General features: G+C 40.1%; 1 protein-coding gene across 1 annotated transcript in view; it reads left to right on the top strand.

Moving 5' to 3' along the window:
* The window catches only part of LOC118574786 (nuclear RNA export factor 3-like), an 82,045-nt gene that overhangs the window by 61,768 nt on the left and 3,823 nt on the right, over nucleotides 1–16,454 (top strand). Inside the window, exons 3-9 of the mRNA XM_036175666.1 lie at nucleotides 12,591–12,771; nucleotides 12,948–13,098; nucleotides 14,004–14,087; nucleotides 14,191–14,295; nucleotides 14,570–14,675; nucleotides 14,837–14,928; nucleotides 15,328–15,434. Coding sequence (XP_036031559.1) covers nucleotides 12,591–12,771; nucleotides 12,948–13,098; nucleotides 14,004–14,087; nucleotides 14,191–14,295; nucleotides 14,570–14,675; nucleotides 14,837–14,928; nucleotides 15,328–15,434 — 826 coding nt within the window. The remainder of the gene's footprint in view (nucleotides 1–12,590; nucleotides 12,772–12,947; nucleotides 13,099–14,003; nucleotides 14,088–14,190; nucleotides 14,296–14,569; nucleotides 14,676–14,836; nucleotides 14,929–15,327; nucleotides 15,435–16,454) is intronic.

Here is a 16,454-nt window from a genome sequence, read left to right as displayed (position 1 = left end):
CAACACTAGTTGACATCTTAACCTGGATGTGGGAAATGTCACAAGGCTCCACTCATAGATAAAGAGCTACAGGCAATTCAATGACTACTGAGAGATAGAGAATAAGTTTTCTATCGGAACAAGCTCCCTATATGTTATAGAGTCCCAAGTAGTCAACCCTAAGTACAAATACATATGAGCAATAATAAAGATTCTGTATGGTGTGTGTGTGTGTGTGTGTGTGTGTGTGTGTGTGTGTGTGTGTGTGTGTGTAGAACAGTAACAATTAAAAAAGAGGCCAGCCAGGCATGTTGGCACACACCTTTAATCCCAGCACTATGGAGGCAGAGGCATGTGGATCTTGGTGGATTCAAGATCAGCCTGTTTTATAAAACAAGTTTCAGGACAGCCAGAGCTGTAACACAGAGAAACCTTGTCTAGAAAAAAAATAGGCCATGAAATTGAGAAGGAATGTGGTGATGCAGTCAGAGGGGGAGAGGTGGAAATGACGTAAATACAGTACTCATGTATGAAATTCTCAAAAAATTAAAAAAGACCCTGAGTCATTCTGATTACTCAAGATAAGAATGGTCATTTCTTATTTTCATTGTCTTGATTTCATTTTGCTCATTTCATTGTGGTTACAGAATGGCTGGTGTTGATGTTGTCTGGGAATGTTTGTGTTTAGCAGAACACAAGAAACCAGCTGTCAGTGCTAGACTGTGAGTATTCTCAGTAGACCAGTGAGACAGTGCTAAATTTGATGAAGTCAAGTAAAGAGGTAGTCAGTAAAGATGACTAGATCAATAATATCAATAAAAGTCTTACACATTTTTGCTTCCCTTAGTGCAATCTTGGACAATTTTCTATTTACCGCTGTCATAAGAGAGAGACCAAATCTTAATCTACTTTACTGAACATGCTCCTAAACACTGAGATTTTGTGGCATCTTCCTTTACTAGAGAGTCCAGCACAGGAGGAGATATTCGATTCCATCAGAACACAGTTTTTGCTATAAGAAAGTAAAACAGGTGGATTTTAGACTGTGGCAGCCAGTTAAGGCTGAGAACTTCAAAGGTGGAGTTAGTGAAGTGTGGCTGACTACGCTCATAAGAACACTACTGCTCACACCTGGGATTTCTACAGGCAAAATTGTCATGAATGAAATGTTCAACCTTTGATTTCTCATCCTGCTTTAACTCAGTATTCTAAACTCTCAATTTATACTTTTGCTAGTAAAAAGTCAGTTTCTCTGCTGTTATGACATTTCTCTCTATACCTTTAACTATGACCCTGTATTCCTACAATTCTACCAAATTTTTTATTTTCTCAACTCTTGAAGTGAATTTTCTCAACAAGAGGGCAAAGATTACTTTGCCTTTAGGTATATCTATTTAATTAAAGAAAATAGTGGATAGTACTCACATTGGCTTCTGTATACCACCAAATTATTTAGATGTAAGGGTTTTTGCTGAAGTTCCCATGACGCTGAATGGAAGTATCTCAACTTGATATTAATTCCTGTATTTGTCTATGAAGAAATTTGTCTTATGTACATTTTAGTTGTGCATTAAAAGGAGTTTTTAAGTTTTATGAAGGTAAACTTTGACAAACAATTATTTTGCCAGGTGCTGCCAATGATATTTTGCAATAGTGATTAAGCATTGCTTTCCTTCTCTGGTAAAAAGTAGTAACTATGCAATGTGTCTAAAGCCACAGAACTAGAAACTAAGATTGTCCCGATTGTCAATGTGCAGTGAAGCTAGGCTTTCTTTTGTAATGTCAGAAGGAAGAATTAAAAGGTTAACTATATTTGGGACTAAAGAGATGGTTCAGTGTTTTAAAGCATGTGTTGCTTTTACAGAGGACCCAGGTTTAATTTCCAGCATTCACATGGTGGCTCACAACCACCTGTAATGGGATCTGATGGCCTTTTCTGACCTCCTCTGAAACCAGGCATGCACCAGCAAATACATGTGGGCGAAACATTTATACACACGAAAATAAAATGCATCTAACTTTTCAAAAAAGTTACCTCTATTTGTCAGTGGTGTAGCTGGCTATTTGAATATTCCCTTTCCTCCTTCTCTGTACTTTCCACTTTGTCTAAATTGGATGAGAATTCCTGTTATGGTCATAAAGAAAGCTTATAAAAGTACACTCTAATTAAAACAAGGACAGCTGAAGTAGTAGAAAAAAATAAAGGTTTTGATCACCAAATAGTTTTGGGTTTCAGTCTTGGTTCTGGAATATGTACTGTAGAGACACTTAGGATTTCCAAACTCCCTGGTTCTTTACCCACAGAGGACTATTCCTCCTCTTATTTGGATTTGTCACATGATGTTAAAATAAAAAAAAATCAATGAAGATCACACAAAATGTATGATGTCATCCTGCATGAGATGTGATGCTATTTCTTCATCTCTAATGAGACACTTTATGCAAATTATGGGGCTGTAGAGATGCTTCAGCACTTAGGAATGCATACTGCTCTTGCAGAATACCTGAGTTCAGTTCCCAGCATTCAGTTCACACCATCTGTTAATCCATCTTCAGACTTATCCAGTACCTCTGGCTTCCACAAATCCTCTGCATACATGCATGCGCACAGATATGCACAATTAAAATAAATTAAAGTAAAAATTAAATATATGTTATAATGTAGAATAAATAACAAACTATTGTGACACTGTATATAAAGTAAGTGATAATTTAAAGAATAATGATTCCTAATCAAGGCTAAGTTTTGATTGCCACTTTAATTTGTCCTCTTTTTCAAAAATAAAACTGAGGAGTCTCAGAGATTGCTCAGTGGTTAACACCATATGCTGCTCTTCCAGAAGACCTGAGTTTAGTTCTCCAATCTATGAGAGGTGTCTCATAACCACCTATAAATCCAGCTCCAGGGAACTGAATATCCTCCTCTAGTCTTTGAGGGCACCTATATACACCTATATACACACACCACACATACAAATGAATAAAAATAAATCTTTAGAAAACTTAAATCTTTGGGTAATGTATTTTAGTAGCTATTCCATAAACTAAACTTTTTGCAACATTCAAGCCTGTATTCTACCTATAGAGACTGTGTATGGACTTTGTTATGCCAAACAGTGTCCACTGTAAAGAAGATGTTTTTCATTTCAATATCCAAGAATCTTTAGAGGAAAAAGCATTGAAGTGTTGTGTTACCATAATGAAATACCTGGACAACAAACATAAAGAGTAAAGGATCATTTTGGCTCAGAAGTTTAAAGGATAACTCCATGATGGGGCAGGTTCATTGCTTTGGGCCTCTGGTGCAAGTGCTGGATGACAATGGCAGGAAGCTTTTGTTGGATCAGTGTGTTTGTCTCATCAGCCAGGAAGCAAATGGAGAGAAGATCCTGGTATCCTAAAACCCTCTGAAGGGCTTCTTCCCAAGCATGCAAGAAAACCTCCCACTAAGCCCCATTTCCCAAATTTTTGTACCACCTACCAATAGTTTTCATGTAATAAGGAAAACAATAAGTCTTTACCACATGAACCTTTGGGGTTCATTTAGACTGTACATAGTAGTCTTGCTTCATTTAAACCATACCATAGTAAATAAACAACTGGAAAATGTTACTTATACTGTTTTATAGGTTGGGGGAGATTTTGTAGATTAAAGGTGTGGAGTAATTTTACTCTTTTCTTTCTTTTGAAAGAAATACTGGAATATAACAAATTGACAAAAACAAAAACAAAAACACCCCTTCACACATTTGATGTAAAGAGAAGTTTTGTTTTTTTTGTTTTTGTTTTTGTTTTTTGTTTTTTGTTTGTTTTTTGTTTTGTTTTTTGTTTTTTGGTTTTTTTTTTGATGAGGGATGGTAGCTGTACTAATCTGTGGGTCTAAGGATAAGATTTAGAATGCATTTAGGAATTATGCTAGTCTAGCAAAATGGTGGCAATAGAGTCTCTTCTAAGATCCATGACCTCACTAGCTGTGGGAATTTGGCTAGGTGTCTAGTACCAGGCATGATTTCCCTCCGTTGAGTTGGCCTTCAGTACCATTAGACCCCTATTGGTTACCACCAAAATATGAATGCTTCTTACTGGACCTTTATGGATATCTTAGCATTTTGGTCACTGTCATTGTTGTGGGTCATGGTTCCATGGCTGACAGGTCTATTAACTGCTTCTCTCCCTTGGCAGCTTGCATAGTATTTTCTGATCCCACTGAAGCTAGCCCACAGGAAGGAGGCTCTCAGGTTACATCCAGTTCAAATAATCCAAGTCCTGTTTCCTAAATGTGTGGTATGCTCAGCAATAGGGGCCCACCCTCAACCTCTGAGAAGCAAGCAAGGGCAGTTGCCATAGTCTATTTTGTTTGGGGGTCACTTGAACTTTCCCAAGGAACCATTTGAAAGGGGATTGCTTATACCTGGTACTGGAGTTTTAGTTAGCCTATAGTTATTGTGGGCTGCCTTGTCAGCCCTTGTGGCACAACTTCCTTTAGTCTCTCTCTCTCTCTCTCTCTCTCTCTCTCTCTCTCTCTCTCTCTCTCTCTCTCTCGTGTGTGTGTGTGTGTGTGTGTGTGTGTGTGTGTGTGTGTGTGTACATATGCACTTACATATATTGTGTATGATGTTAGGGAATGTAAGATAATGTTTCCTTGAGGCTTTATCAAACAATCTGGGTGTTATTTGTTCTCTCCTGAACAGACTTCCCACACTCTCCTCAGTTGGAGCACCCATCTTATTTTTCCATGTCTTGTTTCATATAGCCTGTATCCTGATATTCCCCTCTCATTCTCTCCAATGGTCCATTTATACTTTTTTATTGCTGTGCTTACTCCATGTTGTATACTCAATCGGAAGATACAGAGCTAGGAACCATAGATGAGGGGATATATGGCATTTGTCTCTCTGGGTCTGGGTTACTTCACTCAGTATAATCTTTCCTAGGTCATCCACTTACTTGCAAATTTTGTAATTTCATTTTTTATAGCTGAACAGTATTCCTTGTATATGTGTACTGTGTGTGTGTGTGAGTCCTTTATTTAAGCCAGTGACTGATAGCAGGCTCCTGCCACGATGTATACATACATACTCTGCTCAAAGAAAGCTAGAATAAGGTTTTTAAAATGTACCAGCACATTTTCAATATCCATTCATCTGCTGAAGTGCATTTAGGTTTTGTTTCCATGTCTTAGCCCTTGTGAAGAAATGAACTCGGGGGTTCTTCATACTGATTTCTAGAGTGACTGCACGAATTTGCATTTCCACCAACAGCGAATGGAGCTTTCTCTTTCCCCCACAAGCTCATTTGTTGTCAATTGTTTTGTTGCTCTTCGCTATTCTGGCTGGGTTATAATGAAACCTCAACTTTGAAACTATTTCCATCTGCCCATTTGCTAAGTATGATGAGCACTTTTTGTGGTATTGACTAGCTATTTTTATATCTTCTAGTGAACACTTTATTTAGATCCCTAGTCCATTTTTCAGTTGTGTCTTTTGTTTCCTTGACTCTTGGTTTTTTTGAGTTCTTTATATATTTTGAGTATTAATCCTCTGTCAGATGTAGAGCTGACAAAGACAATTTCCCATTCTGTGAGTTTCTTCTTCATTTGGTTGTTTCCTAGATGTACAGAAGCCTTTTAGTTTTATGAGGTCACATTTGTTGACCTTAATTCTGTGGCTAATGGAGTCCTGTTCAGAAATTCCTTTTCTACACCTATAACTTGTAGAGTACTGCCAATGTTTTCTTCCAGAAGTATTGTGTATGTATGTATTTTAGTGTTTCATATTTCAAAATAAGATCTTTGATCCACTTATATCTACTTTTTGTACAGGGTAATAGACATAGGTATAATTTCATTCTTTTATATGTGAGCATCCTATTTTAAACCCAGCACCATTTGTTGAAGATGATATTTTTTCTCCAAGTGTATGTTTTATTGCCTTTGTCAAACATTAGATGGCTGTAGTTATGAGTACTAATATTTGGATCTTCTAGTTTGTTGCATTGCTCTACAAGTCTGGCTTTGTGCCAGTAGCATATTGTCACTATAACTCTGTAATATCTCTTGAAGTCTGGAATGGTAATCCCTCCAATAATCTTTTTCCTTGGGATTGCTTTGGCTACCCAGGGTTTTTTTTTCTGGTTCCATATAAATTTTAGAATGAAACCATGACAGAATACCACAACTGAACACAATGTAGTAGAGGTCAACAGATCATGGTGAGCCCAGCTCCAATGGATACATCTACATCACAGCTCCTGCACTTACAGCTCAGAAAACATCAGTGAAGAGAAGGTTGGAAATTTATGTTACAGGCCACGAAAGAAAGCTACAGACCACTATGGATACAGGACAAAGTATGAATCCTTTATTTAAGCCAGTGACCTTTAAGAACGGGCTCATGCTGAAAAGCAGTATTTGCCCATAGAAAGACAGGGTAGGCTTTTTTTCTCCGTTTTTATTTATTATATTTGTGTTTTAATTTTACACATCAGCCATGGGTTCCCCTGTCCTCCCCCCTCCCGCCCCCACCCCCACCTTCTCCCCATCCCTTCCCTCCATTCCCATCTCCTCCAGGGCCAAGACTCCCCTGGGGATTCATTTCAACCTGGTGGATTCAGTACAGGCAGGTCCAGTCCCCTCCTTCCAGGCTGAGCAAAGTGTCCCTGTGTAAGCCCAAGGTTCCAAACAGCCAGCTCATGCACTAAGGACAGGTCCTGGTCCCACAACCTGGGTGCCTCCCAAACAGTTCCAAGATTGGAAAAGCACAGGGACAAATAGCCAAACTAATAGAAACACATGAATTATGAACCAAAAGCTGTGGAGCCACCAACTGGATCAGGCCCTCTGGATAAGTGAGACAATTGAATGGCTTTTTAAAACCTCAAATCACAATTACATCATACTAGAGGCAATTGGGAGTGGGGTCAAAAGCTTCAAAAGTTTCAATTAAGTTGGTTAAAACAATTTCTTTTATGTTGTAAAACAGTGGACCTCAGAAAGCAGTAGGTGCTCATGCTCAGCAGGGTGTTCTCAGCAGGGGACTAGGAACAATTGGGTGAAGTTAGTTAACACTGGGATAAAATGGGGTTACTTTGGGCAGTTTAATTTTAAGAGCCAGAGTAGCAGGAAGTCTGTTAAGAGACTGCCTCTCTTAGAAATGGCTGCATAAATGGCCCGGCGGTGGTGGCGCATGCCCGTAATCCCAGCACTTGAGAGGCAGAGCCAGGCAGATCTCTGTGAGTTCGAGGACAGCCTGGGCTACAGAACGAGTTCCAGGAAAGGCGCAAAGCTACACAGAGAAACCCTGTCTTGAAAAACCAAAAAAAAAAAAAAAAGAAAAAAGAAATGGCTGCATAAATAAGATCTGAACATGCTAATGCAGAAAAGGGCAAACCTCATAGAATCACACCCTTGGGCAAGGAACTATAGGCAACTGATGGCTGCTAAGAGAAGGAGAGTCATCCTCTCCGTGGATGAGCCCACTCATTGCTTGTTCTGTACAAAGTGGTCAGCCCTGAAACCATATACACAACAAAAATAGCCTCAGCAGGTTATATTTATATATTTATAAACACACACACACACAAACACAAGTGCGAATGAGAGAGAGAGAGAGAGAGAGGGAGGGAGGGAGGGAGGGAGGGAGGGAGAGAGAGAGGGAGAGAGAGGGAGAGAGAGAGAGAGAGCGCGCCAAAAAGTTTGAAGAAAATTCTATTAATGCACTTGAATCCATACCCCCTTTCCTTTCCCTTTCTTGCAAAGAGGCCTGGCATGCTTGGAACTACTACATTTCTGTCCCTAATCAGTGAGACATTCATCCACATTGACTACTTTCACTCTAGTCTCATTGAAACATCACAATGACCCATAAACTTTGCTTGTTCCTTTATCACCCCTCTTTCCTCTCTCCTCACCCCCCTCTCCTCTCCCCTTTCCCCCTTGCCCCACTTTCTGAATGTTTGTGTTCTCTCTCTTGAATGGGCTAAAGGCAAATTCCAACCACATGATGATTTTCAGAACATTTTGTTACTTTGTTCTAACTTAAGAAAACGAAGGTTGTTACATGAGTGTAGTCAAACTGGGCAGGAATCTTAGTTCTACTAGGTTTCCCAAGGTAACAGCTGAATGTCTCCAGACAAAACTTGTACCCCATTAAGCCGCCACAACTTCAGAGAGCTGGTGATTCTGAGATCAGATAATTTCTTGAGGAGTGGGGGAGGGGAGAGGAGAGCTGATGTAGCAAGTACAGAAGTACAGTGCCTGGTTTACAGTGGTCACTCGGAGCTCTCAAAAAATAAAGAACGCAGCATAATGTAACCATTACAGAGCTGGGAATGCAAACTTCCCTGCATTTGTAGCAACAAGTACCAGAGTCCCAAGCCTTCAAACTCTAGTTGGCTTCTGGTGTAGCGGCGGCTCAATTTGAAGCAGCTTCTGGAGTGTTTAACTGGTAGAAACGTTAGGAGGCAGTAAAAACAGGAAGTTAGTCTACTCTGCCCAACCCAGGGACCTCCTCTCTATGGTCTACAGAATGAAACTTCCTGTAGGGACTTCCATCTTGTAGCTGACGTTTGGAGCCTGCTGTCATCTTTCTCAGCAGCTTTACTCAGCTTTTCAGCTCTAGACTGCACAGATTCTCCTCAGAAGAACACAGGGCATTTGTGACAAGTTACTTCAGGACCTTTCATGGGTGAGTTGATCAGCATGAGGTGTTTGCCCAGTTTTTCTTAGGTCAGTGGTGATATTACCCTTTCCTCTTCCCATATGGCCCTTACGTGACCTCTTTAGGAACACAGTGGGGGTAGGGTGGCAGGGACCCTCAAGCTGTTTAGTTTCCACTCTCCAAGACAAGGACCAAATGAGTACTGAGGAGATTGTCCTGTTTCTTTATGGAAAGCCTCTCTTTTTGTGGAGGTGAATTCCTCCCCCTCAGTACACCCCCCATCCCCCACTGAGAAGAAAGACCTGAGCCTTAGGTGTTCTTGGGTCTAGGAGTTGAGAAATAGGAAATATGACCTAGAATAGGGTTTGGTGGAAATTAATATTCCTTGGATTCACACTAGGGTTAGAAGAGGAACAAGGAAGTATTCATTAGTACTGAATCTATTCCAGTCATTCAGAACATCGCATTATCCTTATAGAAGTTTCTAGATACTTGCTTTATCTCCTGTCATGTGAACTATTTTGAACTATTTTGAAGTTTCTTACATATGTGTAGGGTTCCATGTTAATTAAGTACATTTGTTATCTATGTATATATTATTTAAAAATGCTTTTTACATACATATGCCTATGTACAAAAATGACATCTCAGGCTGTCCTAAACTCTTGGGCTAAAGTGATCCTTTTGCTGTAGCCTCCCAAGTATCTAGGACTACAGGCATGTAATACCATGTCTGCTTTGTTTCTCAAATTGTTTAAATCTTCCTTATGCAGATGAACTACTGTCTGATAGGTTTATCAGTTATTTAATGTTGAAAATTTCCCCAAATTGTGTATTTGTCCACTTATTTTCCCTCTGATCAATTTTCTTTCTTTATATTAAGACATGCATGCAAATGCAGACTTTAATACCATCTTCTTGTTCAATTGAAACTTTTATCACTATGAAATGTCCTTTCTTCTATGATTTCATTCTTCCTCCATATCTCTCCTGTTTGATACAGTGTTTCATGTAGCCTCAGCCATTCTTGAACTGTTTATGTAGGCAAGGATGACCATGAACTTCTGCCTCTTCTGCCTCCATCTCCTGAATACTGGGCTTACAAGCGAGTGCCATCACCCCTAGTCTGTGCAGTGCTGGCCATGGAGCCTACAGTCCTGTGTTTGTGAGGAAGGCACTCTTATCAACTACATCCCTGTCTCATAGAATTTCTTTCTTTAAAATGTACCTTTTCTATTTCCAATACAAACCTGCAGTTGGATAGTACAAAATGATATGTATTTTCTTATTTAAAATATTATATATTATATTATATATAATTATTATATAGAGAAATATTATAACATATATTTATCTATTATATTATATAAATATAATATAGATTATATAAATATATAAATATTATATATAATATAAAATATTATATATATAATTATTGTTAACTATAGCTACTCCACTGTGTAGTAGAACATTAACAATTGGGACAGGAGAAATGACTCAGTGGTTAAGAACACTTGCTGAGCAATCATGTCAAATGAGTTTTGGTCTTAACATTCATGTAGCAAGATAGGCTTCCTGCAAACAACTGTAACTCTAACTCTGAGGGATCCAAATGCCATTTTCAGGCATCTGTGCATGTGTGGAAGTGCCTGTGCACAGGCGTGTGCATATGCTCATGTAGACAGACAGACAGACAGACAGACACACACACACACACACACACACACACACACACACACACACACACACATTTTTTTTTATTTACCCTCAGGCAAGTTCTTTTTTTTTGGGGTTAATTTTAAAATGTATTCTTCTCTCATATATTACATCCCAAGCACAGTTTCTCCCCCCTCCTCTCCTCTCAGTCCCTCTCCCCGACCCTTCATCCACTCCTCCTTCAGAAAAGAGAAAGCTGCCCGGGCATATCAACCAAACATGGCATATCAAGTTACAATAAGACTAGGCACAAACCCTCATATCAAGACTGGAAGACACATCCCAGCAGGAGAAGGGTTCCAAAAGCAGGCAAAAGAGACAGAGACAGCCCCTGTTCCCACAGGAGTCCCACAAGTGGACCAAGATACACAACTTTCACATACATGCAGACTCCCTGGTTGTTGGTTCAGTCTCTGTGAGCCTGTGTGAACCCAGGTTAGTTGACTGTGCACATACACAGATCTTAAGAAAAGAGTATTAGGAGTTATTCCTCCTACTGTAATGGGGCTTGCATTTCTGAATCTTCTGCCTCTGCTTCCCAAATAGTGATTTTCAGACATGTTTCAGTATACCTAGCTGATGGAATTTTTTATGTAACCAGGCTCTGTCTGCCCTTCAATGAAATCTTAGGTTTAATTTGGTACAAATATCTATTTGTTATATATTATTTATTTATTTAGTTTTGGTTTCCATGACAGGGTTTCTTTGTGTAGCCTTGGCTGTCCTGAAACTCACTCTATGGGTCAGGCTGTCCTCGAACTCACAGAGATCCACCTGCTCCTGCATGCTGGGATTAAAGGCTTGGGCCACCACCGCCACCACCACCACCTGGCATACACATATTTTTACCTGTTCTCAGACAATACATGAACCTTGCAACATTATGATTCTATTTATCCTTGCCTGATTTGTCATGCACTTTTATATGTGAGATATGGATAACACATCTTCTTTAATATTTCCCTTCTCTTTTTTCTAGTCTTCATTACAGTATCTATTCAAGATATGCATATACATCCCAGAAGTATTGTATTGCATACTAACTACTCAGATTTGCCTACAAATTTATCAGTGTCATTGAGTGTTCTTTACTGCATAGATGATTGTGTATAGACCAGCTTGACCTTGAACTTGTGACATTTTTCTTTTCTGTGCCTCCTAGGGGTTAGGTATTATAAGTGTGTGCAGCCAGACCCCAAAGGGATGTTTCTCTTTTTTAAACATTCATTCATTCATCCATCCACTCATTTATTTATTCAGTGTATATATGTGGATACATGTTTGGAGGTTGCAGAACAACAGGAAACTCGAGGAAAACAGTTCTCTTCATCCACAATGTGGGTTTAGGGAATTGCACTCCAGTGGTCAGGCTAGGTGGCAAGTCCTTTACCTGCTGAGCCATCTCACAGCCTATTTCTGCTTTAGTTTAACTTTTTAAGGTTTATTTATTTCATGTTTGTGAGTGCTTTGCTTGCATTTATGCATATGCACCATATGTGTGCCTGGTACTTGAGGAGATCAGGGGAACACATCAGATCCCCTGGAACTGGAGTTACAGATGGCTGTGAGCCACCATGTGGGTGCTGGGACCTGAACTTCCAACCACCATAAGAGCAACAAGTTCACTAAACTGCTGAGATATCTCTTTTTCTCAATGTACACTTTTGTTCTATTCTATTACTGTTTTTATTTGAACTCAATGTCTTTTTTAATGTGGAAACTTCTCCACTAAGATATGTTAGATATGTTTACCATATTTCCTTTAACTTCTTCCCTTCTCTTTTACTAATCTTCATGATAATGAGCAAGATACAATGCGCATATTTTGTTTTGTTTTATGTATCACTTCTCTAGCTCTTTTTTTCAGGCAGGGAGTTTGCCTGTGATCTTTGAACCATAAAAAACCTTCCAAGGTAATTTTTATTATCTTCAAACAGGAGAGTCAAGTTGAGGAATGAAACATAATTTGTCTCAGATCACTCAGCCTGAGCAGGGTAAGACGGTTAGTAACATCATCACAGACCACTGCGTTTGTTCTCCCCTTAGCCATGAGTGCTCTCTTCCTCTCTCTCATACCCCAGGAGGTGGAAGCACAGTGAAGTCTTCCAATATTTTTCACACTGCATACAGATATTTTTTAGGGGTGGATTATGATAACTAACAATCTTCATTTGCCATTATACTTTCCCAGCACCTTCTTTTTGGTATTATATGTTGATGTATTGATTTTAATTTAAGGACACAATTCCCAAACTAACCCTTTTCAAAGAAGAATGAAATGTCGGGGTATTTTCCGAAGGAGACTTCTGAACTCTACTGAACACATCAGAGATACAATGCAAATGCATACTTCATTCCACCAACAGCAAGATGGACAGCTAGCAATGAGTAATTCTCCCATGTATACTCGAAGAAGATTGTAAGTGACCAGTCGGCACTAGCTAGAGAAATGCATAACACTGTACTTAAATATGTCATTTATATCTCCAAGAGGTAGAACAATCTTCTTTTTGTAGCATTGGTACAAGTGGGGCAAATGGTCTATTGGAGAATTTCTAAGTATATGTGTACTACTTTTACTCCATTTTCCAACAGCACTCCATATGGTTTTCCATCCCGGCATCAGAGAATCAACTTATATAAACAAAACCAAATGCATGTTAACAGGGAGGAAGAGCCAAAACCTTCAGAGAGAAAAATGCAGGACAAGCAAGATGACACCTCAAAGAACTGGTTCAAGGTCACAGTAAGTACCCCAGCAAAATGGATCTAATGCTCAAAAGAAGGCGATCAGGAGGAGTTGTGTTGGACTTGTGTAGAGTCACTGGGTGCCTTTCTGGGTGCAGTGGAGTTGACACTAGAGTACACATGCTGGATAAATTAAGGGGAAAATCAGAGAGGCAATACAAAGAGAACAGGGTGACTGCAGGGAGAAGTCAGAGATTTGTGTATAAGCAAAGGAAGGAATCAATGCTGAGAAGCTCTACACTAGATGCCTCAGTTTGCTAAAACTATCTGTGTGCTTTAGGGAGGTTGTAGTTAAAGTGTCTTTGGAGTCCTTATTAAAGAGGTCTGCCATAGATAAAATCTCTTATTATGGCTTTATAAATGAAATTATATTATAATTTCAAAAATCAGAGAGATGAGATAATAAAAAGTAAATTAATTAATTTAAAGTTTATTTACATATCTGGAGTTTATTATCGAAGGAAACAACCTGAATGAAAGGAAAGGAGATTCAGGAAATCCACAGGTGATATAAAAGAAATCATCAAATTCATCCATCTTTAAAGCTTAAAAACTAATATGCTCACATCTTTAAGAAAATTAACAGATAATAAGTCACATGTTTTTAAAATACGTTACTTAACAATACATGGCTGCACAGCTGTGAAACCATTATCACGGTCAACAGGCCCGTCAAACACATCAAGCAACCTTGTCTCCCTTTATAATGGTTCTCTTCCATTCTTCCCCCACATCATTTTTTTTTTCAAGCAACTCTTGGTTAGTTTTCTCTCACACTAGGTTTGTTCACATTTTCCAAATGTTTATGTAAACAAGCTCATGCATTATATTATGGGCCAAACACTTTTGTCTGATTAAGTTTGACTTGAAATTCCAATGTGCCAATCTTTTCTCCTGTCCTAGATTCCCTGTGGCGTAAGATACGATAAGATGTGGCTGTTGAATTTGATTCAGAGCCAGTGCAGTATACCCTTCACTCCACTGGAGGTAAGAGAGGACATGGTGGGAGACGAGAGGGACCAGGACAGGTGAAGGGCTATTAACCACAACATTTGCCTGTATTCCGTTTCTCTCACCTGTATCCACACAGTTTCACTATGAGAAAATGCGGGCCCACTTTTTTGTTGATAATTCCGGCATTGCCTTTGAACTGAAAAGTATCAGTGACAAGATTTGGGATGAGTCTAATAATAAGGTATGTGTCAAGAGTGTGACTGTGATAAAGTGCAAGCCAGGGTCAATATCATTTATGATCCTTGGGCTTCCCAGTTCTTAGTGTCAACACAGACTCTCATGTGTTCACTGTAGATATCAATCTTCATCAGCCCCTGTGATGAACCCCACTCTGTGACAGAGCTGAAGTCAGAAAAGATGGGTCAAACAAAGGTAATGTAGGCTTAAGACAGTTTATATACTCACAGCTGGACCTATGTCTTTCTCTCCATCTGTTGTCCCTTTTATTACTTCAGCTTCAGAGTCACAGAGCTCCATCTGTGATTCTGCAGCTGCCTTTGAACCCACAGGTTGCTACTTCTCAGCAAGTTCTTAATATGCAGAGACTGCCATTTGACCAAGGCATGACTGACAGCAGTAAGTTTGGGGAGATGAGGGAAGAAGAGGCTTGGCTGGGGTGGAAATTTAGGAATCGTAAATTGAGAAGGGGTTGATGCTGACAACCCCTCTCTACCAGCTGGCTGCCTCTTAGTCTTCCAATTCTCTGTTCTTGCTTCCCGAAGATTTGATGGCCCATCCTACTGACTTGGCACTGGAACCTGGAAGGTACATGGCTCCTTCCCTGGATGTTTGTGAAGAGGACATGACCCAGGTAGTACTTACATTTGGTGCTGTTTTGAGAGCAAGTTTGGTAGAGAGGTCTAGTACTTAGATGGGTCTCAAGTATCCCCTGTTGTATCATTTCACTCTGTTTTTTTCCATCACTGTAGGTTTTGCCCTTAAACCAGACTTGCAGCAAATCATATCAGCTGTTTGGCTTGCTTGATACTATGGCAATGGCCTCTCCTGTTGACAACCTGAATGTCTCTAAAAATGAGGTGAGGCATAATACTGAGATATTTCTCATGTGGGAAAATAGAAGTGGTCATCAGAGTGTTGACCAGAGGCAAGGAAGTGGATTTACTGGTAAGGGAGCAAGGGGAAGAGCTAAGGGTACAGGAATCTTCTGCTTCTCTTCCCTTGATGCATGTATTTGTTCTCATAATTGCAGGAGAAGTCTGCAGGGGAGAGAGTCAAGGGGCAAGACCCGAATCCAGAAAAGATATGTGCAGACAAAAGCTCTCTGAGTACTACCATCCCGGATAAGTCCAGTAATATAAAGTCAGTTGTATCTTCAAGAAGAGCAGCTCTGGCCCTTTGGGAGGACCAGAGACCTCACCCTTCCCTCTGTCTGTATCCTCAGCTGTCCCCACACTACTCCTTTCCTTCTGACCTTCTCCATTCACATGACCTGAGGTGTGATTCCTGTGGCCGAGCACCTAGTCTTCTCCAGCCTCAGAAAGATGGCACTGGACTCCTCCTCCCCTAGCCTAACTGGAGCTCTCTTTTTCTTACTCTTATAAAATCCCTTCATCTTCCCCAGGCTGCCCCAAAGGCTCTGTTACCCCAGGATGAGATCAGAGGTTCTGGATGTTGGTAACATTACTTACTTTGGGCCACAGTTGGATACTTATTCCTCCTTGGAAAGAAACATGGGCTCTCTGAGCTAAAGATCTATAAGTGGGCCAATCAATGCCAAGGAGCAGAGGGCTTCCTGGAGCAATAGGGTCATGTGGAGAACCAAAGAGGCTTCCATCTCTTCTGTTTTCCTTATCTGTGAACTTACCTACCTTCCTCATAATCCTACTGAATGTAAAAGAGGATCCCTGCAAAGCCTGAGATCAGCAAGTTGATTCATTGGATTAAACCCCTACTCAGACACGCACAGGTAGAGAGGAACCTCCTGGAGAGAACATAGTGATCAGAAGAGAGAGCTGCTTCTGGGGAATGTCTCCTTCCCTCAAAGAGGCTCCTTGTTCCCAGAGTGAGCCCAGCCAGCATAGGAAGAACTGTGAGCCTGAATTCAACTGTACCTAATACTGTAAAACCTGTTTCATTCTTGCTTTGGGTCCTGGGAACAGTCTGGAGAAGATGAAGTAAAGGACTGCTGCAGAGGATCCCTTTTCTCCTCTATTACCTGTGACCTCTGAGCTTTAGCACCAGGCCAGACAGAGCATCTTCCATTCCCTTTGTGTGGCCTCCTTTTTCTCCTTTGCCTTTACCCTCTGTCTCCCCCACATCTGCCTCATCTACTTCCACTCCCTTTCTATTACCATCCCCATGCCTTCCTCTTTCTGAGTC

The sequence above is a fragment of the Onychomys torridus genome, chromosome X, assembly GCF_903995425.1.
Source record: "Onychomys torridus chromosome X, mOncTor1.1, whole genome shotgun sequence".
NCBI lineage: Eukaryota > Metazoa > Chordata > Mammalia > Rodentia > Cricetidae > Onychomys > Onychomys torridus.
The sequence above is the reverse complement of the archived record's forward strand: the minus strand, read 5'-3'. Positions and strand labels throughout refer to the sequence as shown.